General features: G+C 41.1%; 2 protein-coding genes across 3 annotated transcripts in view; one reads left to right on the top strand and one right to left on the bottom strand.

Moving 5' to 3' along the window:
• Positions 1-17,405, top strand: part of carmil2 (capping protein regulator and myosin 1 linker 2) — an 80,555-nt gene extending 63,150 nt beyond the window's left edge. The window contains exons 34-41 of one of the 2 annotated variants that reach the window (XM_081607664.1): positions 428-532; positions 1,446-1,482; positions 3,399-3,467; positions 3,642-3,880; positions 13,745-13,880; positions 14,593-14,682; positions 14,780-14,866; positions 14,958-17,405. In XM_081607664.1, the coding sequence (XP_081463790.1) occupies positions 428-532; positions 1,446-1,482; positions 3,399-3,467; positions 3,642-3,880; positions 13,745-13,880; positions 14,593-14,682; positions 14,780-14,866; positions 14,958-15,418 (1,224 nt within the window). In that variant the 3' untranslated portion in view covers positions 15,419-17,405. Of the gene's footprint in view, positions 1-427; positions 542-1,445; positions 1,483-3,398; positions 3,468-3,641; positions 3,881-13,744; positions 13,881-14,592; positions 14,683-14,779; positions 14,867-14,957 lie in introns of both variants that reach the window. The other variant, XM_081607663.1, reaches the window with a different exon arrangement.
• A 1,919-nt stretch (positions 17,406-19,324) lies between these two features.
• The window catches only part of ric8a (RIC8 guanine nucleotide exchange factor A), a 34,210-nt gene continuing 30,588 nt past the window's right edge, over positions 19,325-22,946 (bottom strand). Inside the window, exons 14-15 of the mRNA XM_081607653.1 lie at positions 21,605-21,724; positions 19,325-20,269 (exon numbers count right to left, since the gene is read on the bottom strand). Coding sequence (XP_081463779.1) covers positions 20,128-20,269; positions 21,605-21,724 — 262 coding nt within the window. The 3' untranslated portion in view covers positions 19,325-20,127. The remainder of the gene's footprint in view (positions 20,270-21,604; positions 21,725-22,946) is intronic.

Genomic DNA, 22,946 nt, shown 5'->3' with positions numbered 1-22,946 from the left:
CCATTTGTGTGTGCATGTCCCAGATGTTTTAGTTGTGTTCAGTTCCACTTATCAGCAGATGTGGCAGATTAAACCTGGCTTGTAAACAGTTTCATACTCATTAGGGTTGCAAGGCTCCAGAAATTTCCACTATTATTTAACTTAACTTCAGTTAGATTTCTTAAAACCAAACTAGGCTTGATGACGATTAGCTTTCTTTTCACATTCTCAATTACTTCATTTTTCTCCAATGTTAACCCTATGTTCTACTCTACCTTATACTGCAGAGCTGGGATCTCAATGATTTGCAGCAAATAAGAAATGCAAGAACATCTAAACATCTGTTGGCTTTACGCAATGAATCGACTTAAGTGTTGCCGGTTTGGTGCATGTGATGCTTTTGTACAATAACATTCATATGAACATATCTGTGCTCTCCGCTTTTCAGAAACATGCATCTGATGGTGCACCTGGCTTTGAACAGAGGCTTCAGGTGATGCTGCACACAATGGGAGTGTCCAAAACTCCACCTGCTGAAACCAAGATGTGCCAGGTAGACAGGGTAGGAGTGTGTGTCAGTGTGTGCGTGTGTGTGTGCGTGCGTGCGTGCGTGTGGACTAGGAGTGTGCCATATCATCTTTTTTACAGGGATACCATTAGATTTTTTGACACTAGTGAAAAAATTAATATTGCCTTAAAACAAAGAAGAAGTTAGTCAGCTGGTCATCTGGTCCACAGTCTGAACTGGACTGAATTTTGTTGATATCTACAATAAGGGAAGGACTAACCTGGTGAAAACTAGCACTTTGTCATACACTATTTTTTTATTCAGAGGGTCTGGGTTCTTGGTTATTGCACAGGTAAGGCTCGATTAAATGGCGTCATCATTTGATATCGCAATATACATTTTTTTCACCAGGGTCAAAAAAGCCACCGGTATTACCATAATCGAGGCAATATGGCACACCCCTAGTGTGGACACAACCTCTGGCATGTTTTTTTTTTTTTATGCACATTTTCCCAAACCTTAATTTAGCTTAAATTAAATGGTTCTTCTGATTTCAAGCCTCCATAGTTATGTCAGACTATAACAACTTTATTTGCATGATGCTTGTGATTATTTGGCCTGAAGTTGTCATTTAAATGTTGAGAAGAGCTGTCAGTTCCACAAGTTGTAAAGAAACACTCATTACACTGATCCTGTGATTATTTTTGACCCCTGAAGAGTGCCCACAGATTTCTTGATTAAAATTTCTGGTTCACATGACCTTGAAAGAATGTTCAGTTCTTTAAGCTAATTGTGCACAGTGGAAAAGCAGGGCTCCTTCATCAGCTCCTGCAGTTGTACAGTAAGAGAAGCAGATGTTTTCCTAATTTAGTATCTTACAGATTGCAGGGTTCTGATGAGAATGTTCTGTAGAGTAGTCGTAGTGTTAAAATGGTGTTGTTTAATGTGTCTGTTACAGAATAAAGACGAGGAGCTGAGAAAAGCCACCTCTGAAGGTAAGTTTACAACATCACTGGCAGATTCCATTTCTGATGGAAAATCATACCCAGAAGATAAAAGTATTTAAATGGAGCATCAATTTTGTTAAAAGAAAAAAGTATTTCTACATATTTATATTTTAAGAAAAAATGTCACTTAAAAAATTCACTGCCTGCGCTTTGCATGTTTACAATAGTATCTTGATGATTTACCATACCATACCAACTTTATTTATAAAGCACTTTAAAACAACCACAGCTGATACAAAGTGCTGTACATTAAAACACAGCATAATAAAAAAAATAATAATAATAAAAAAATAAAAACTCTTACAGTTTAAAAACAAAAACATACACTCTAAAACTAGATCCCGCAGGAGTTAAAAGCCAAGTAAAATAAATGGGTTTTAAGACGAACTTTAAAAGTGGACAGTGAAGGGGCCTCTCTGACCTGCAAAGGCAAGTCATTCCATAACTTAGGACCTATGACAGAGAAAGCCCTGTCCCCTCTGAGCTTCCTCCTGGATCTTGGTACCTCCAAGAGCAGCTGATCTGCTGACCTGAGTGACCGATAAGGTATGTAGGGGTGAAGAAGCTCAGAGGTAAGCCGGGGAAAGATTATGTAGTGATTTAAAAACAAACAAACGAATTTTAAAATGAATCCTAAAATATACAGGCAGCCAGTGAAGTGAGGCCAGGACAGGGGTCACATGTTCCCTCTTTCGAGTTCCTGTCAAAAGTCTTGCAGCTGCATCTGAACCAGCTGCAGACGTGAGAGCAGCGACTGACTGACTCCCAGATAAAGTGCGTTACAGTAATCCAATCGAGTTTAAATAAAAGTGGATCACTGTTTCAAAATGTTGCCTGGAAAGAAAAGATTTCACTGACGCCAATCGCCTTAAATGATAAAAGCTGGACTTAACCACGGCTCTGATTTGGCTGTCCAATTTAAAATCACTGTCCACCTTAAAACCAAGATCTGTAATAACATGTTTAAAATGTACCTCCAAGGGTCAAAGGTCAACAGAGGAGGACTCAGAGGAGCCACTGGGTCCAAACACTATCACCTCTGTTTTCTTTTCATTACAATTTAAAAAGTTCAAGGCCAACCAAGATTTAATATCACCAAGACATGCCAGGAGATGTTTGATAGAGTGGACATCCTTCTGCTTCATGGGCAAATAAATCTGACAATCATCAGCATAACAATGAAAAGAAATCCCATGTTTCCTAAGGATAGAACCCAGAGGCATTTCTCTTTGGCTATGCGCTCCAGACTAAACTACCCTTCTTTTACTGCATTTCTTACCAGTGTTGGACATTTACACCGTTTACATCGAGCTGCGTTTCAGTGGAACCGTTTATTTTTTTGATCGAAATGATTGGTTACTCTGACTCCAGCACTATTTCAGTCCAGGTCTCTTATAGCAAAATAGTTTTGGAATTTTAGATGGAGAGTGTCGATGAACAGTAATTTTCCCTCAGATTCAGAATTGGATGTCGAACTTGACTTTGACTAGGCCATACTAACACATTACTCTGCTTTGATCTATCCTAAGGGTCTTCTGTGTTTCATGTTTTAGCTGTGACTGTGCGTCAGTACACCTGGTTTACTTTCAACAGTGTAAAGTTTCAGGTCTTATCCCACTACTTTCAACATGGATGAAACTGAACAACTTCAGTTTCTGTGAGCAGATAAATTGAAATAGCCTCATGTACTATTTTAATTTGTTCACCCTTCTTTATTGTTGTCTGACTGTGACTAGAGTGGTTTTATTTATAAGCAACATAAGCATTATATATAGTGGCTTGTGGGCTAACACTGAATGACAGTACCTTAAAAGCTACAGATTAAGGTTAGATGAATTGTTTCTCAATGTTATGTTTAGATGACCTTGTCATATGTTGCATTGTCTTCTGTTTCTGTCCCTAAGGTGCTATCCTAAACAAACCAGAACTACCTCCCAAAGATATCAAGTCCAGAATAATGTCCACTTCATCAGGTACAAATGCCAGAGTCCAATCAGTTTCATTCTGTTTGGACTTTTTATTACCCTGGAGAGTCAGGGTAAAAATCCTGAGCAGGTTTACTGCTGTCCTTTAGCACTCACAATGGCTGCTAAACATTTATACATTCAGTGATTCTGTATCATTTCACTTTCAACTTTTGTTTATAGCTGAGTCCAGGCATCCTCTGAAAGTGCAAGACCCCAACCGACCAGTACCGCTTTACCCAAAGCCTGCCCATCCTGAGTGCATCATGGGTCCCCTACCCCCCAAACCTTCCTTAGCAGCCAAGCTCCCCCCACCTATCCCAGCTGCTCGCCCCTCCTGTGCTCCTGCCTTCACCAACTCAGCAGAGCAAGTCCATCTTGCAGCCCACACACATGATGGCAGGCCGATGGAAACAGAGCAGGTAACGCACCAATTAGAACGGACAATTCTTATCATTACAGAAATAGAAAAAATAGAAACCTATATTCAATCAAGATTCAAGATCCTCACAAAAAACTTATGTTGATGAGTTAAACGGGTTGCAGGTGTGAAGGGAGAGAGAGAGAGGAGGGGGGGTAGGAAGTGACACAGGGGAAGTGACAGAAAGTCTGCAGAACATCACAGGACATTAAGTAATGTCATTGTCTCATTGCTGCAACATCTGAGTAGCATTCGTATAACTATGTGTAAGGCTGGGTCAAAGTTTCATATGTTCTCTAGCCTTATTTACCAAAAGCAGCACTACTATATAAGGCAGATGCACAGTGATGTAACTGAGTTAGCATCTGTTTTATCACTTAATGAAAAGGGAAATACAAGTTTGTACGGACGTTGACTGATATTGTTTTTTACAATTATAGAAAAAAATCTTTTTGTCGTCAAACATTCTAAATTAGACAGAAATTGTTCATTAGCACATAGAATAGATATACAATTAATGATAAAATGGTCTGTACTTGTATAGCTCTTTATCAAGTCCAGAGGACCACAAAGAGCTTCACACTACATGCACCCATTCTGACACACACTGATGGTGGCAAGCTACTGGACAGTAGCTACAACTACCCTGAGGCAGTCTGACAGCGGTGAGACTACCATGCACTGGTGCCAGCAACAATCAATCAGTGCTTTACATAATTAAAATAAAAACAGCATATGACATTAAATAAACAGTGAGAAAGAGATAAAAAAAAAAACAACAAAAAAAAACATTAAAACCCACACCCCTTTAGGACTTCAGTTAAACGCCATTTAACTGGGATTCTAACCCTCAGGGACTTTAGTCAAAAACACCGTTTGACAAGGACTCCAACCTCTAGGTTTTTAGTTGAAACTCCGTCAACTGGGACTCTAAACCCCGTAGAACTTTAGTTAAACGACGTTTAACTGGGACGTTTTCCGGGGAGCTTTACATCATTAAAACGTAGAAATGAAATTAAAAACATTAAAGACATAAAAACATGGAAGACATCAAAACCCGCACTATAACCCTAATTTAGCCATAAGTAACTCTAAATAGGTGGGTTTTAAGTTGAGATTTAAAGGCACTCAGTGTTTCAGCTGTTTTACAGTTTTCTGGAAGTTTGTTCCAAATCTGTGGTGCATAGAAACTGAATGCTGCTTCTCCTCATTTGGTTCTGGTTCTGGGGATGCAGAGCAGACCAGAACCAGAAGATCTGAGGAGTCTAGACGGTTGGTACAGCAATAATAGATCTTTAAGGTATTGTGGTGCTAAACCGTTCAGTGATTTATAAACTAACATCAGTATTTTAAAGTCTATTCTCTGAGCTACAGGGAGTCAGTGTAGGGACTTTAAAACTGGTGTTATGTGCCCTATGTTCCTGGTTTTAGTGAGAACCCGAGCAGCAGCATTCTGGATCAGCTGCAGCTGTTTGATTGATTTATTAGTCAGACCTGTGAAGATGCTGTTGCAGTAATCAATGCGGCTAAAGATAAACATATGGATGAGTTTCTCTATATCGCACTGAGACATAAGTCCTCTAATCCTAGAGATGTTCTTCAGGTGGTAGAAGGCCGACTTTGTGACTGTCTTAATGTGGTTCTGAAGGTTCAGGTCAGAGTCCATCACTACTCCCAGGTTTCGGGCTGATCGCTGGTTTTTAGTTGTAATAACTGAAGCTGTGCATTGATTCTAGTTCGCTCCTCTTTAGGTCCAGAAATAATAACATCAGTTTTGTTTCTGTTCAGCTGGAGAAATTTTTGGCACATCCACTCATTTATCTGTTCTAAGCATCTATTCAGTGATTGGATGGGTTCAGAGTCACCTGGTGACATCGTGATGTAGAGCTGTGTATCATCCGCATAATTGTGGTAGCTAATTCTATGTCCTGATATAACCTTAGCCAGTGGGAGCATATAAATATTGAAAAGAAGGGGTCCTAGGATTGAACCTTGGGGTACCCCACATGTGACCTTTGACCTCTCTGATGAGAAGTTTCCGACTGAAACAAAGAAATCCCTGTTCTTTATGTAAGATTCAAACCAGTTGAGCACTGGACCGGAGAGTCCGACCCAACTCTCCAGTCGATTCAGTAAAATGTTATGGTCAACAGTGTTGAAAGCTGCACTGAGGTCCAATAGAACCAGTACTGTGGTTCTCCCACAGTCTGTATTTATATGGATGTCATTGAACACTTTTACAAGGGCCGACTCCGTGCTGTGGTGAGCACGAAAACCAGACTGGAAGGAGTCAAAGCAGTTTGTTATTGTTAGGAAGTTATTCAATTGTTTAAAAACAGCTTTTTCAATAATTTTGCTGATGAATGGGAGGTTGGAGATCAGCCTGTAATTCTGCAGTAGGGATTTGACCAAATTGTTCTTTTTTATCAGTGGTTTGATAACTGCTGTTTTCATAGCCTGGGGGAAAACACCTGAAGAGAGCGATGAGTTACTATTTGGATCAAATCATTAGCAACAACAGGCAGGACTTTCTTAAAGAAATGTGTGGGTAGGACATCCAGACAGCAGGAACTGGAGCTTAATTGACTTATAATTTCTTCTAGGGTTTTATAATTTAGTAGTTGAAATTGGGTCATTTTTCCTGCATTTGTTTTGTTTGGGCACAGCATTGGTGCTGTCTTTGGAGTGGATGTGCAGATTAATCCTCTGATCTTATGAATTTTCTCTAAAAAGAAACTTGAAAACTTGTTGCAGGCGGTAATAGATTGAAGATCAGGTGGCAACGTCATTGGAGGATTTGTGAGCCTGTCAACAGTGGCAAATAAAGCTCGAGCATTATTAATGTTTTTGTTTATGACATCTGCAAAGACAGCCTCTCTTGCATGTATTAGTGTTGTGTGACAGTTACGTAGTCTTTCGTTGTAGATGTAGAATCTGTTCGGCCTTGCGGCAGAGTTGTCTTGCAGATTGAACTATTTGTGCATTTCTCCATGGAGATTTCTTCCTACCAGTCACAACCTTTACTTTAGTGGGGGCAATGTAATCAATATCTGAAAGTTTGCACTGAAAATCATCCACCAACTTGTCTACGTCACTATAACTTAAGAGTGAGGAAGAAGAGTAGATTTGATTAAATGTTTCTGCTGTGTTTTCTGTGAAAGTACGTTTTGTGATAGTAGCTGTTTGTCCAAGTGGGTTATCGAATAAAGAGCTGTCAAAGAAAACAGCTAAATGATCCGACAGGGCAATATCAGTTACAGAGACATTGGAAATATTCACACCCTTACTGATAACCAGGTCCAGTGTGTGTACCTGAGTGTGTGTTGCTTGTTTGACATGTTGTGTTAAACCAAAACTCTCTAATATATTACAGAGCCTTTTAGCCCCTCGGTCTTGGGGTTTGTCAACATGAATGTTGAAATCACAGACAATTATCAAACAGTCATAATCAATACATATGAGAGATAGAAGCTCATTCAAGTCCGCAAAGAAATTTTCCACATATGTTGGTGTTTTGTGTAGAGTTATTGACAAAGTTCGTTTGTGGCCTTTTACCTCGATTCCAAGATATTCAAAAGACATAAAATTACCCAAAGAGATTTTACTACAGTTTATGGTATTCTTAAATATTGAAGCCACGCCTCCTCCTTTTTGTGTTTTCTATTTTCACTTAAAAAATTGTACGTAGGAGACATTGATTCAATTAGTACAATTTCTTCATTATTGTCATTCAGCCAGGTTTCTGTCAGAAATAAAACATCAATATTATGCTCTGTGATGAAATCATTAATTAATAGAGCTTTAGTACAGAGAGATCTGGAATTTAAAAGAGCCAATTTAAGTGACTTGGAGGCTGAAAGCTCTTCAGTCTGAGATTCCTTTAGACAGTGGATCAGTCTGAGGTTTGAATTAAGACCACTGTTTTTTGTATTTCTGTTTTTTGTAACTTTTCTTGTAGTGATCTGGACAGGTATTGTCCTGCTATGCAATGTCGGGGGGCCAGACACATCCTGGAGGAAGACGGGTGTAAAGATAATATCTGGACCCCGGTCTCAGACCTCAGAAACGCAGAGAGCTGGATCCTCAAGGAGGTCAGAGGCAGGTGGCTTAGATGAAGTGAGAGTTGTGCCGAGGCGAACCTGTTGATCCATACTATCCAGCTGGGAGGAGAAAGAGTCCATTCGTCTTTCTCTCTGACCTGAATTCTCCACCAGCATTTTCAGGTGGCTCAGGTGCAGCCCGACTCTCTTTAGTGATTCACTTCCTGAGAAACTCTGATCTTGTGAGTGAGTGTAGGAGCAGAGAGGGAGGGGGGAAGGCGGAGGGAGGGAGGAAAGATGGGAAAAGGAGGGGGGAACCAGTCATTCTGTTCACAGCTGATGTTTTATCAGTTTGTATTGGAATAGTTTGTTCTTGATATGCGGAGGGCTCCATCCTAGTCAGATGGAGCCCTCCTGTTCTTCTGAGCCTGTTCTTCTGAAGCGATGGTCACATTGTTGTTTTTGTTGATGAAATGAAAAATGTTTGCAGTGAGCAGCCTTATTCTGTGTTTAAGATTACGTCCGCCTCTTCCAAAGAGGTGAAAGCGCTGCCAGTAGATCCAGAGGTTATCGATGAAGGTCACTGAGCTGGCAGAGCAGGTTTTAATCAGCCATTTGTTTATCATGTCCAGCCTGGAATGTTTTTTGTCTCCCCATTGAAGCGATGGAATTGGACCACTGAGAAATAACTTCGTTTTTAATTTTCCTATAGTGTCCAGAAGAATATTGAAGTCCTTTTTCAGAATCTCGGATTTTTGCTTTGCCAGATCGTTGGCTCCAATATGCACAACTAAAGTCTCCATGTTTGGCTGATCAGTGGTTAGAGAGAGCACTTTGTGAGTCAAATCAGATACAGTGTCACCAAGAAAAGAAATCACTCTCGTTTTCTTGGGATTGCAAACACGACTGATTCCATTTACTGCCTCATCTCCAACAATATGCACTCTTGGCATACCTTTCGTTTTTCTGGTGGTCACTTTGTCCTTCGGAGCTTTGTGCGGTGGATGCGTTGGTTTAGCCTCATTGCTGATGTTTGAAGGTGGGTTTTCACTCAGAGGCTCGTGCTGAAGTGCAGAAAATCTGTTTTTCAGTGGGATTCCCACGGAGTCAGGATGTTTTGAGCCTCGGGCTGGTCGCTTTGTCCTTGGGAGCAGGGTTGGTGTAGTCGTTTTGGTTCCAGCTGCTTGTTTGCTATTCTTTGGCGGAGCAGGTGTTGAGGTTGAAGGTGGGTTTCTACTCAGAGCCGGCCACGCTGATTCATCCAGGTGAGGGGTTCTCCCCGTTAGTCATCTCATGGGATCTGCAGTGTGAGACATTTGTTTCGGCTTGGCGCCCTGAGCGATCCAGGGTGAGCTGCTTGGTGCGGGGTGTACGACCTCTCCACTGATTTGAGGAAGAGCTGTTTCATATCCACAGGTAGTGTTGATCTCAAAGTTCACCTCCAGCCGTTGAATCTTTGTGTCTAAAAACTGAAGTCGTTGTAGAATACTGCTAATGTCCTTGGGGTCTGACGGGGGCATTTTGCCCTAGTTCAACTTCGAGGTGAAGAAAAGTGAGGTGAAAATAAAAGTGAGAAAATCTCCTGGTCTTTAGGTTTGAAGTAATCCAGTTATGATGTCGATAATGTGAATAAGACCATAAAAATTGTGACTAAAAATAATTCACAAGCAAAGTTACCAGTAGGGACGGAAGAGAGCAGGATAAGCTGTTCCTCCTTCAGCTGCCAGATGGCCCTATATCTGGCAGCTGAAGAATGTGATCAAACCAGAATGTGATCAAGTACCTAGGCTGGTGGCAAGGTGAGGAGCAGGTGCCAAGCTGTTGTGGTCGTCTCTGGTTTGCGAACATTTACTGTGTACAAATTTAATAATTAGTAACAAAAAATGAATGAGTGATGCAGAACTCAGGGGCTAACATGAAATTTGACAAGGAACATGGGAAGCAGAAGATAAGGATATATATGCAAATGGGAGGCAAATAGCATAAAGAGTGGAGAGTGTCATGCTGGTATTTACACTACGAACCCACATGCAGAACACAACTCAGGATGCAAAGATTAGTTAAAGTGATTTAACAAAAAACAAGTTTTCCAGGAAGGTTCTCAAACATCGAAGTGGGCGGCGACAAACAGGTAAGCCAGGACATCTGGGAACAACAGATCAGGAGGTGAGTTCAGGGACCGTGGGAATTTCCAGTGCTCTACAGTAATATGCTTACTCGGGGAGGAGAAAACAACGGCGCCGCCAGGAGTGGGGGCGCTGGGAATCTGGGCTGGAGGTGGAGGTCGTACTGCGGTGGAGGGCGGACAGGTAGTAGATCTTGACGTCGCGGAGAGAGCGAGCGACTGCCAGCTTGGATTTCCAGACACTGAGGAGTCTTTTCGTTTCAACGGAGGAAAGGTGAGTGGTGGTCTTGGGCACCAATGGGTAATATATCCACGGCATCACAAGGGAAACTTCGGGACTACAGCCAGACTTGTAGTCACAGGAACAGCTGAAAGAATCCAGACAACAGGTGGCGTTAGATCAATTTCAACAGGAAGCACAACTAGATCACTGGGGGGGCTCAGTGTTACCATTACTGGCTAACACTCAAGCGTTGGTATGCCTGCAGTCGCTGTCTTTTGAAGTCCCACTGACGAGTGGATTGGGAACCGGTGTGGCGGTGACGTCAGCACTCCAGTCCTCCTATCCTAGCCTCCACGGTGCCATCTGGTAGTGATGGCAAGCCATAGGAACGAAAAAAAACGCAAAACAAAAACCCCAAACAACCCAGATCCCAACAGTACCCCCCCTCTCTAACGGTCGCCACCTGGCAGCCGAGACGAACTGGCAGGCAAAGAAGAACGATAATCAGTGATCAAATCAAAATCCAAAATAAATGAACCAGGGACCCAGCGGCGATCCTCCGGACCATAGCCCTCCCAATCAACAAGGTACTGCCACCCACGACCTCGCCAACGGGAGTCCACAATCCGGCGAACTGTGTAAGCGGGGTGTCCATTAATGATATGGGAGGGAGGAGGGGGTTCAGGTGGAGGGCACAAGGTGCTGGTCTGGACAGGCTTAACTTGAAACACATGGATGGATCCGTAGCAAGCCTGGGAGGCATAGACGGACTGATGGATTCACCTCAAAAGGTCCAATGAACCTAGGGGACAGTTTTTACATGGATTTTTACTGAATGTTTTGAGTGGATAGCCAAACCTTTTGACCAGGAGAGTACACTGGAGCCAGAATCCTTCTGCGATCAGCGAAACGCTTGTTCTGAGTTGAAGTATTATTGAGGGTGTTGATGGTTGATCTCCAGATGTTCTTGCAGCGCCGGATGTGGTGTTGGACAGAAGTAACTGAGATCTGGTTTTCTTCAGAGGCGAGAAGTGGGGGCTGGTATCCTAGGGAAACCTCAAAAGGAGATAAACCGGTAGCAGCAGAAACATGACTATTGTGTGCATACTGGACCCATGGCAGGAAATTACTCCAGTCAGACGGATTGGTGGATGTGAAACAGCGGAGGACTGACTCAAGTTCTTGATTCATTCTTTCTACTTGGCCATTGGTCTGAGGATGATAACCGGAAGTCAGAACTACTTTAGCCTTGAGAGCAGCGCAAAAATGTCTCCAAACTTGGGACACAAACTGCGGACCCCGGTCCGAAAGTATCTCAACTGGGATGCCATGTAAACAGAAGACATGTTTAACCATCAACTGAGCAGTCTGAAAAGCACTTGAGAGCTTGCGGAGGGGAACTAAATGACAAGCTTTGGAAAAACTGTCTATGATGGTGAGTATTGTCGTCATACCTTTAGAGGGTGGCAACCCAGTGACAAAATCAATGGCAATGTGAGACCACGGGCACTTGGGAACAGGTAGTGGTTGAAGGAGTCCCGATGGGGGCTGATGAGAGGACTTGTTCTGGGAGCAAACGACACAGGCTCGCACATATTCTTTAACATCCCTATGGATGGATGGCCACCAAAACCTGCGGTTTATTAGAGAAATGGTGCAACTCGTACCTGGGTGCCCTGCAAACTTGAAAGCGTGGATCCAATGTAGAAATCTGGCTCGGACAGCTGAGGGGACATAAATCTTATTAGCTGTGCAGTTCTCAGGTGTGGGTTCAGACGACTGAGCTTGCTTTATGAGGTCCTCAATCTCCCAGGTGACAACACCCACGGTGCAGCTGGGGGGAAAGATGGTCGCAGGAGTCTTGTCTGAGTCATCAGCAGCATATTGCCGGGACAGAGCATCTGGTTTCTGGTTGCGTGAGCCTGGGCAGTAAGAAATGGACAGGTTAAACCTCGAAAAGAACAGAGACCAACGGGATTGAGGTGTTTAGCGGCTTGAAGGTAGGAGAGGTTCTTATGGTCGGTCCAGACCAGCACCGGATGTTCAGCACCCTCCAACCAATGCCGCCAGTCCTCCAGGGCCAACTTGATGGCCAAAAGTTTCCGGTCGCCCACATCATAATTCCGTTCAGCAGGGGATAACCTACGAGAAAAGAAGGCACAAGGATGCGTCTTATTATCATTGCCTGATACTTGGGACAAAACGGCTCCGACCTCTGTATCGGACGCATCAACCTCCGCAATAAATTGTCTGGACGGGTCGGGCTGAATCAGGACAGGGGCAGCAGAAAAAAGACTTGAGTTTCTTAGAAGCTGCTTCAGCTGTGGGTGTCCACAGGAAAGGAGACTTAGTGGAGGTTACTGCGGTTAAAAGAGCGGTTTGACTGTAGTTGCGAATGAATCTTCGGTAGAAGTTTGCAAAACTTCCAGGAAGGTTCTCAAACATCGAAGTGGGCGGCGACAAACAGGTAAGCCAGGACTTCTGGGAACAACAGATCAGGAGGTGAGTTCAGGGACCGTGGGAATTTCCAGTGCTCTACAGTAATATGCTTACTCGGGGAGGAGAAAACAACGGCGCCGCCAGGAGTGGGGGCGCTGGGAATCTGGGCTGGAGGTGGAGGTCGTACTGCGGTGGAGGGCGGACAAGTAGTAGATCTTGACGTCGCGGAGAGAGCGAGCGACTGCCAGCTTGGATTTCCAGACACAGAGGAGTCTTTTCGTTTCAACGGAGGAAAGGTGAGTGGTGGTCTTGGGCACCAATGGGTAATATATCCACGGCATCACAAGGGAAACTTCGGGACTACAGCCAGACTTGTAGTCACAGGAACAGCTGAAAGAATCCAGACAACAGGTGGCGTTAGATCAATTTCAACAGGAAGCACAACTAGATCACTGGGGGGGCTCAGTGTTACCATTACTGGCTAACACTCAAGCGTTGGTATGCCTGCAGTCGCTGTCTTTTGAAGTCCCACTGACGAGTGGATTGGGAACCGGTGTGGCGGTGACGTCAGCACTCCAGTCCTCCTATCCTAGCCTCCACGGTGCCATCTGGTAGTGATGGCAAGCCATAGGAACGAAAAAAAACGCAAAACAAAAACCCCAAACAACCCAGATCCCAACAGAGAGAGTGTCCTGACACATGGCAGTAGAAATGACAGGAATAAACAACTAGAACTAACTAAAATAACTAACCGTTTTTCATTGTTCTTACATTGTACAAGTTCAAACAAGACAACAAGTTCACATAACTGGTCTCAGTGTTTTCTCAATCTTGTGAACATGTTTAAACAATAGTAACCCAACCTGCCTGTTAGACCCTGTATTGTGTATATGTACAAGTCCCATTAAATTTTATCAATATTATTATTGATATTTTCTGAACATAAAAAAATTATTTCAATTGTTTGATTCCCCTGCAACTACTTGAAACTGTTGTCTAAATGTATTACAGTCCACTTATTCTGACCCTCATTTCTAGAATGGCAGCAGGGACGGTGTGCAGGGTGAAATCCCCCCCCTGTCTCCAAGGAAGGAACTTCATTCTTCAGCCACAAAATCTCACAGAGAAGACAGCACACCAGATCGCAACGAGAAAGTACAATCTGTCACTGAGGGTATGCTTAAATACACACAAAGGATAAAATAAAGTTTTAAAATGTCAGTTTTTTTATGGTAAACATATTACTTATGTTACTGTTGTTATACTAGTCACATCAAATATTGAAACAACTCAAGCAATTCACACATGCAGGAAAATCAAAGCGTAATAGTCCACAAATGAAATTACGTGTACTGAAATGGAGTAACAAAGAGAATAAGTACTGAACATACCAACGGAAATTTGTCAGTTTTACTTTGTTTAATGGCTGCATGTTTGGGCCGATTGCCTTGCTTAGAAATTCACACTAGTTTCACCTTCAGATTCCTAACATAAATGCCCATCTACATTTCTCCTTTCATCTTTCTTTCAATATTCCCCCAAAAATGGTCTGTGCATCGGCAACCAAAGAATTCAACTTTGACCTCATCTGCCAAGACTTTATACTTCTAGCATTTCATTGGGTTGTCCAAGTGCTCTGCTGCAAATATTAAACAAGCACCAATGTTCTTTTTCTTCAGTACTGAGTCCTGCTCAGTGACTGTACATAAAAGCAATTGTGGTTGAGTGGATTATTAATTTTCTCATGGGAAAACTGTACCTGCTATTTCCAAGACTGGTGTGAGAGCTCGTTGGTTCACCTCCAGCTCTTTCGTTTATTCTTTTGACTCCTCTATCAGAGAGAGAGAGATCATTTTTGGATGGTTTTCATTGTTGTGTTCTTTCAGAGAGTCTTCCTATGCTACGCCAACACTTGAAGCCCCTCCCACAGCGCAGAGCTGTATCTGTCCATGAGGAGGTACTGACCATGACGCAAGGTAGAGTTATGGTTTTCATAACATAAATATTATATCCTTGTTTTACATTCCATAGTAATTGCATCAAAAATAAACTTTGAATTTTGATGTCTTTTAGAACTCAAGGCTGTATTACAGAAGTCACCCATCCGTTTCCGGGGCAACCGCTGGGACCTGCCCTCCTGCAAAGAAGATGAAACACATGGTACAGTTGATGAGAATAACGTTTTTGTTTGTTTTTCTTCTCATCAGTCATTTAATGTTTTCATCTGTGTGCCTGGTGTTCATCCCCACAGCAAACAAGCCAGATGATGAAAAGAAGGTCAGGAGTCAGATGGATGAACAGGAGGCAGAGAGAGGACAAGCAAGCTGTGGAGATACAGTGCCTCCAACCAAGCAGCTACGTTCACAAGAGGTAGAAGTACCCAGATGCAGTGCATCTGACAAGACTTTTACTGTGATAGAGAGACCTCCCATATTACCCAGGAAAGTGGAAAAGTTACCTGTAAACCTTGCATCTGAGAGAAAGAGTCCCACCAGAATCTCAGCTTCCTCACCATTGCAAGAAAAAGTCCGCAACACGTTGCCAGTTGGCTCTAAATCCACAGAGATATCCCGCATAAGCCCGTCCTCCCAGAAAAACAGATTTGTCGCATTGGATCAGGGTAATAACCCACAAGGGAAAGGAGAGACACTTTCCCCACAGCACACAAAGATGGCCGAGCCAGCAGAGCACAGAACTGAGCCGTCTGTTTGACTGATGCACACAACAGTCTGACCTGGAAGAGCTCTGTCACATCACTGACATCAGGAAGTACGCAGGTAGAATGTGAATGTCCTACTCTTATCTTTTTGTTTTTCAACAGCATCATTGTGTTTCCCATCATAGTGTGGGCAAGTTAATTCGTGGGGTGAATAAACTTCTTGCACGTTTTTGGCTGGAGGGATGAATCTAACATAGATTATGTTTATTTCTGTTATTGAAATCCAGTTTATGCTGATTTGATTCGTGCGGTCTTTGCTTGTTCTCACCAAAAGGCCAAACTGTTAGCTGGGGTTAGCTAGCATACACCAATGGGTGTCTGCTGAATGGATTGGTGCTGCTGACAGGTTGTGATTATGACCCATCAGAATATTGTAAATAACTCCTTATTATCTCAGATGAAACAAAAAATAGTTTTCAAACTATTGCTACTGTTTTTATTTATTTATTTTTCATTATTCTTATTTTTTTTTTGTCTTATTTTCAAATGTTAAAACAACTCCAGTCTCAACAATGTTAATAAACCAGAGATTCTGGCATTTTTTTCTCAATGTTTTGAACCAGCATTTTGTTTGGAGTAGATTTCTACAAAGCTTTCTAAAAATAAACTATATATATTTGATACGGCAGCCTGTATGAAGAACTAAGAAACAGTGAGGGCACGTTTAACAATAATCTTGTAAAACTATTAATTGGAGAAAGAAAAGTTTAAAATAATGAATGTTCTGAACACAGAATAGTTACATTCCACCTGCTGTTTCACAGTTCTGTGTTTGTATAAAAGGTCTTTGTCAGCAGACCTGAACATTGACAGTCATGCGTAAGTTCATCCTTCATCAGAATTAGTTCCAAGTTCACTTCACATTGATTAGAACAGAAATTATTCATCTACATGGCTTACTACCAATATATTCTGAACAAATAATAGTCCTAAAATGAAGTGAACAATGAACATTTGTGTTCCTAATTCATCTTGATACAAAGATGTTTGACTTTGTGTTATTATTGTAACGTGCCATTTGACTTCTCTTTAGTATTTGTTGTATAGACTCTGCATCAAGTACATGTTGCAGAGTAAATCTCACTTTCACCTGTTTTATTGCTTTAGTTGTGAAAAAGAAACTTTCTTACTAGACAATTGTTTTGATTATGACTTCAATAGCACTTTAAGCCTGATAAGCTTATATAATCATGGTTGTGATAAAAATAATAGTCAAAGAGGAAAGGTAAAAGTGGCAGAGTACATTAAGCTGAAGCCTTATTACTCAGTTGGTGTTTTGTAAATGCAAACCTACACTCTGTGTGCATGATAATCACAGAGTTGAACTGAAAACACAACCCAGTGTGGCTGGAGCATGAGCCTGCAGCTGATGTTAAGTTTAAGCTGAGAAAGCAGGTACTGTAGTCAATGTAAGAGTGAAGCTCTTATCCATAGTGGATATAATCCACTATGGACGTTATCCATAGTGGCTCCGGTTGAAGATTAATGTGTTGTTTAACTGCCTAAAGTCACCAAGCGTTTGTCTATGAAGGAATGTTAAGACGCTTGCAGCAGTTGTTAAAAGTTGATTACATCATGTAATTTCCTTCAAAGTCAAAAGGATCTAAGAAAGTTCCTGGTACAGTTCCTATATGGGAACACATTTTTACATAAATGGTGTCAGATTTGTGATTTATTTTTTGTCACCAGTCATATTGTCGTTATTTTATGAGGGGGAATTTTTCACCAGCTCAGTAGTTCACCAGGTCTTTATGTGTCATCTGATGCTATGTGAGATACCAACACCAAATTGTGATTTAGCTTTGAAATTCTCAGGGCGGCTGTGAGGAACGACGTGGGATTTTTCTAAACTGTTATGTTTCTCTTTAACTTGCACGTACAGAATATTTGCAAAACTGCATAAATCAAATTAGTTTGAACAGAGTGTAAATATATGCCTATACTTATCAAATAATAAAAAAAGTATTGACATGTGTTCCACTTCTGGTGTTTCTGCCTCTTTTTGTTACTGATAATCTAATAAGAAGCTAAAGGAATGAATTTGTACTCTAGACATTGAACATCTTGATAAGTGATGATTTTTGGACTCAAGAATCCATTTTAAAACCTTTTAAACTGTTTGTAAATGTTTGATATGTTAAGAACAGTTCCAATCAAACTATTATTTTCTTTGCTGTTAAATGTCAAAACGTATCAAATGATCCATTTCATTTTCTGGGTAGGTAAACTCAAAAGTTTACATGACAAATTTGGCTTCAACTTTTCCTTTTTGATCAAACCAGGGCAGTTTTAGTTTATCCAGAGTCATGATTCCCCAGTTTGACCCTGATGCAGGCCACAATTACAGCCACATGGATGAGGTAAGTGAAAATAGCTCATATTGAACATAGAACTGTCTGGAGCAGCAGCAGGCAAGGGAAACCGGTGTGGGGGAAGAGGTGAGTGATTAATTCAGGTATGCAGAATTATAACAATTATGTGAGCAGAGGAAGGAGATGGGTTGCTCATACTGCTGATGGTGAATATGGTGATTGGGAGAGAAGTGCATATATCCACTGAAGACGAGAACGGGCGAGGGGTTCTGATGATGTTGGTTTCGTTTCCAGCAGCTTGTCACAATGGAACAGTATTGCATGATGGAATCCAGAGCAACAGAACCAGGGGCACCAGGAAGGAGCTGCATGGTGCAATCTTGGGGACAATGAGGTGATAGAGAGACAGTTAACTTTTTGTTGAAATCTCACTTGATATTAACTCAGTATTCTGTGAGGATAGTGGACAAACTTAGTTGTCATGCTCTCGGGGAAGTTCCAGGGGACTTTTAGGAATGGGGCATGTAACATTTCTTGTGACAGTGCTCCTGGACATAATGACCAGAGCAAGTTGGCCCATGCTCTGGGTTATCAACCCAGTGAGACCGAAAACACAGCAGTTTAAAATAAGTATGAGATTTGAGTAAAACCACTGTGACAGAAGGGAGGAAACTAAAACCAGACATGATCTCCAATAGCTTCCTGACCCACATGTGGAAATCAGACTCAGAAACAAAATGTAAATCTTAAGGTAAGAATGTGAAGATCCTCTGTCAGGAGACACCACACACCAAAACAAAAACACTCACATGTATCCCAACATCCACACTAAGGACTACCATTTATAAGCCATATTGAGCTAAGCATGTTTGTGAGAATATATTCATAGACAAAATATATAAATAAATAAAACTGTGGAGGTTGTTTTTCTAAAGCTTAAAGAATTACCACTGGAGAAATTACCTCTAATTACAGGGGTAACAGCACAAATAATCATGGTTTGGCACATTTTCTGTTTGATTCAATCAAGAGAAACAAAAAGTGGCCACTAAAGAACTTCTGCTCGAGGTTGTTTCAGGTGAGTAGTTCAGCATAGCGCAAAACAAGCTACGTGCCATACTGATGGTGAAAAATCCCTACCCTGACAAAGTTCTGTTTTGGTCCATTTGCTTTCTCTGCTGTAGCGGGATGAGGAGCCTCAATGTTCCCAAATGTCAGAGTTTAGTGATCATTAAAACACCTCTGTTTTGGTGTCACTTTTTAAAGTTGGTTCTGAGCATAAACATTCTGCGGGTGTTCAGGTATAAGACAACAATGTACTCATTTGGTATATTGTACTGGGTAATTTTGGTTAAAAAATATATATGTACTGTTGCATCCCTAATTACTGGTGCAAAGAAAGAAAAAATGAAACATAAAGTCATTATGCTCTGGGCTAAATTCATCTGTATATTTCCATCCATAGTTGTTCTGGCAACCTCAGGCTTGAAGGATACTTCATAAATCCAACATCAGGTCTTCTTTGTATCCCAGTTTCACTTTCAAACAACTAATGGACATTTAAGGGAAAAACAAGCAGCTTCTAAATACCATTGACAGACAGAGTTTATTGAGATGCATTAAGTGTACTTTACAGTCCAAACAGCTATTCAACTACAATACAAAGAAGCAAACAAAGATTTGATTTTCTTGGATTATATTCATAGCTTAATATGTCAATTAAAGTCTAACATAGAAACATATTCATCAGTAAATGGTCTTTCACTTCTGAAAATAAAACGTTTATGGGGCATCATGAAAAATAACATCCACCTATTTTTATTAAATTCCATTTCAAAAATAAAGCTGACTCTCACATCAAAAAACTAAATAGCATTTTCTTTAAATACATTTTCTCTAAAAGTAAGATCATACATTGTCTGGTAAAAAGCATTGCATTCTGTAAAATGCTTCTGACGAGAGATTTCATCAAGATCAAAGCATTTTCCAGAAGCAGTATTATCTTGATTTACAGTCACTGAAATGCTTATTCTGGAAAGTCAACAGTGTTTGAAGGTTTTAAGCCTGAAGTCAATTAATAACAAAACTAAATCAAATTTGTAGGACAATGTAAACATATGCATCTTCAGAACACCAGTGCTGTTTGGTAGGTAGTCAGTTATTATTGACTAATGAGATGTGAAACTCAATAAAGGTTTTTATTCAACTTCCTCCTGTACACTCCATGCTGCATTCTTATGTTTGCTAAATTGATGCCAAATGTTTTTACCTTTCTTCCAATCAAATTAAGTGGACTAGCGTGGTAAACGTTATAAGATGTCATCATTTTTCTGCAGTGTTGTCACAAAGGTTGAAAGCTGGTTCAACCTGCTGTCATGTTTGTGTATTAACTAGGTTTCATCCTCGCTGTCTGGATCAGCTGGCTCTTGTGACTGGAACAATGGATTTGTGGCCAGTTTATTCAGATCCTCCGCAGTCATCTCTCTCATCTTCCCATCTGAATTAAGCTGCATGGGCTGGATCAAATTGGTCCTACACAAAGCAGGAAAAGTGTGTTAGCATAGACCTAACACATTTTTAATGTGTGTTAGCACATTAAATACGGTAACTGTTTAAAAATGGTAGGCGTTCAAGACAGTATCTGTTTTTGTACTTTCTCACTTATCTTTTCTAGTGTAAATAGTTTATGGCTATTAACAGGACAATGCTCCATAGAAATGCACCCACCACTTGTGATACATAGAGTAATTCAGCCAATTACATGGTTACTAACCATCTAGACAAAGTGAATATGGCTTTCTGAAGTTCCAAGTGATAATCAGATGGAGGAAGAAAGTGAATTTAAGTGACTTTTAACATGGCACGGCTGTTGGTGCCTATCAGGCTGGTTTCCGGATTCAGAAACTATTGATCTGGTCATTGGAAAGAGATGACAGAAAGATAACAGGAGCTCAAGTAACAACTTGCTACAACCAGGGTATGCACAACACAGAGCACATCAAACCCAGAAGCAGATGGACAAGATCCCGCAGAATGCCACTTCTCTTCTAAACATGTCCTCCTCTAACCCATGAAAGCCTGGATCCATCGCTCCCTGTATTCACAATTCAACCTGGTGGTAGTGGTGTAATGGTGTGGGGGATTTATTCTTGGAAAAGAATATTAAATCTCTTAGTATCAAGAGCATTGCTGATAAAATCACAGCCTACCTGAGTAGTGTTGCTAACCATATCCATCCCTGTATGACCACAGAGAAACCTACTCTGTTGCCCAATTTAAACGGGATATCACACCATGTGTCAAAGCTCAAATCACTTCAAGCTGGTTTCTGGAACATGACGACGAGGTCACTACTCCAACAGTAAACAGATCTAAAGCCAGCCAAAGCCACTAAGGCAGCTCTGAAGGCAAAAGGGTCCAAGAAGGAATTTGATTCATTCTAGACCCAGTTTACCAGGGAGCCCCCTGATAAATTAGGTCTAGAATGGACCAAAGGTGGGATCAATGTTTTCTGATGATGACACAAGACAAACAAAGGAATGAAACAAAACAATAAATAGAGAAAGGGCAATATTTCTTTGTTTAATATATTAGGTGAGCCACAAAGCTAAAGAGCCCCTTGTAGCTCTGGAGCTGCAGGTTTCTGACTTCTGACCTAACAAATGAAAACTATAATCCTAAACTTGTTCATCAAATGTCTCAATATGGCTGAAGCTAAAAAGTACAGCACCTTCATTGTTAGAGTAAAACTGTAAAGGTAAGACGTTAGCCACTGTCTAGAACCACCCATGAGCAAGGTGTACCTAATAATGTGACTAGTGAGATTATCTGATAGATACAAATGTTCTGAAGAGTAGCAGTGTGGACCTTGACAGTCTGTCAAACATGTTGACCAGCTTCATGGCCTCGTACTCCTTCTGCTCATCTGTCATTCCCTCCATTGGATTGGGCTGCTCCTCTTCAAGAACACCTGTGATCAGGTTTATACTGCAAACAACAAGAACGCAGAGGTGAAACAGGAATAACACAAGAAAAACACTGGAAACTGTCATTTAAAAATTATGAACTTAATGAGTAAAAAAATCATCCATCCAAGTAATTTCTAAAAAATTTTAATCATAATAAGGAATGTGGAAGGGGTGGTGCCAATCTCCAGAAGTCATTTGTTGAGGAACATATTGTTAATACCATAGATTGTTTTACTGTGATACCTCAGTGATCTTTCTCAGACTGTTACCTTCTCCTCTAAAAATAGGTGACTTTTTAATCTCTGTAGGGAGGAAATTTTACATTCTGCCTTCAACATTAAAATATTCCAACTATAGAGAACTTTAAGTTTAATGCTGAAGCGCAGCTACAAACGATAAGTATGTCTCCTGTTTCACTTGATAAATACTTAGTCTGAGAAATAAATTCAATTTAAAACTGATAATGTGAGAACTGTGTATCTTTGTGACCTTTTGAAATTCTATATAGTCTTGTTAAAAACATTTTTACAAGCAGAAATAGTTTTCTTCATGGTAACACACCTCTCAGGTTGACTTATTTGGAAAGTTGAAAAAGCAATATTAATGAATGAATGAATGAATGAATGAATGAATGAATGAATGAATGAATGAATGAATGAATGAATGAATGAATGAATGAATCCCCAGGGGGAGATGTGGTCATATTCACTGTGAATGTGACCACATCTCAGTCAGTAAATACCGGCCTATAGATTGAAGGTCTTGACTTATGTTTGAGCCGATAGGCCCGGTGATAGACCAGAGATAGTCTAGTTAGACCAGAGATAGACCAGAGTTAGACTAGAGTTAGACCAGCCATAGACCAGGGATAGACCAGAGATAGACTAGAGTTAGACCAGAGATAGACCAGAGATAGACTAGAGTTAGACCAGCGATAGACCAGGGATAGACCAGAGATAGATCAGAGATAGACCAGACTTAGACTAGAGGTAGACCAGATATAGACCAGGGATAGACCAGAGATAGACTAGAGTTAGACCAGAGATAGACCAGAGATAGACCAGAGTTAGACTAGAGTTAGACCAGCGATAGACCAGGGATAGACCAGAGATAGACTAGAGTTAGACCAGAGATAGACCAGAGATAGACTAGAGTTAGACCAGAGATAGACTAGAGTTAGACCAGCGATAGACCAGGGATAGACCAGAGATAGACTAGAGTTAGACCAGAGATAGACCAGA

Source organism: Poecilia reticulata, chromosome 6 (genome assembly GCF_904066995.2).
Source record: "Poecilia reticulata chromosome 6, P_reticulata-male-v2, whole genome shotgun sequence".
NCBI classification, from domain to species: Eukaryota; Metazoa; Chordata; class Actinopteri; order Cyprinodontiformes; family Poeciliidae; genus Poecilia; species Poecilia reticulata.
The sequence above is the reverse complement of the archived record's forward strand: the minus strand, read 5'-3'. Positions and strand labels throughout refer to the sequence as shown.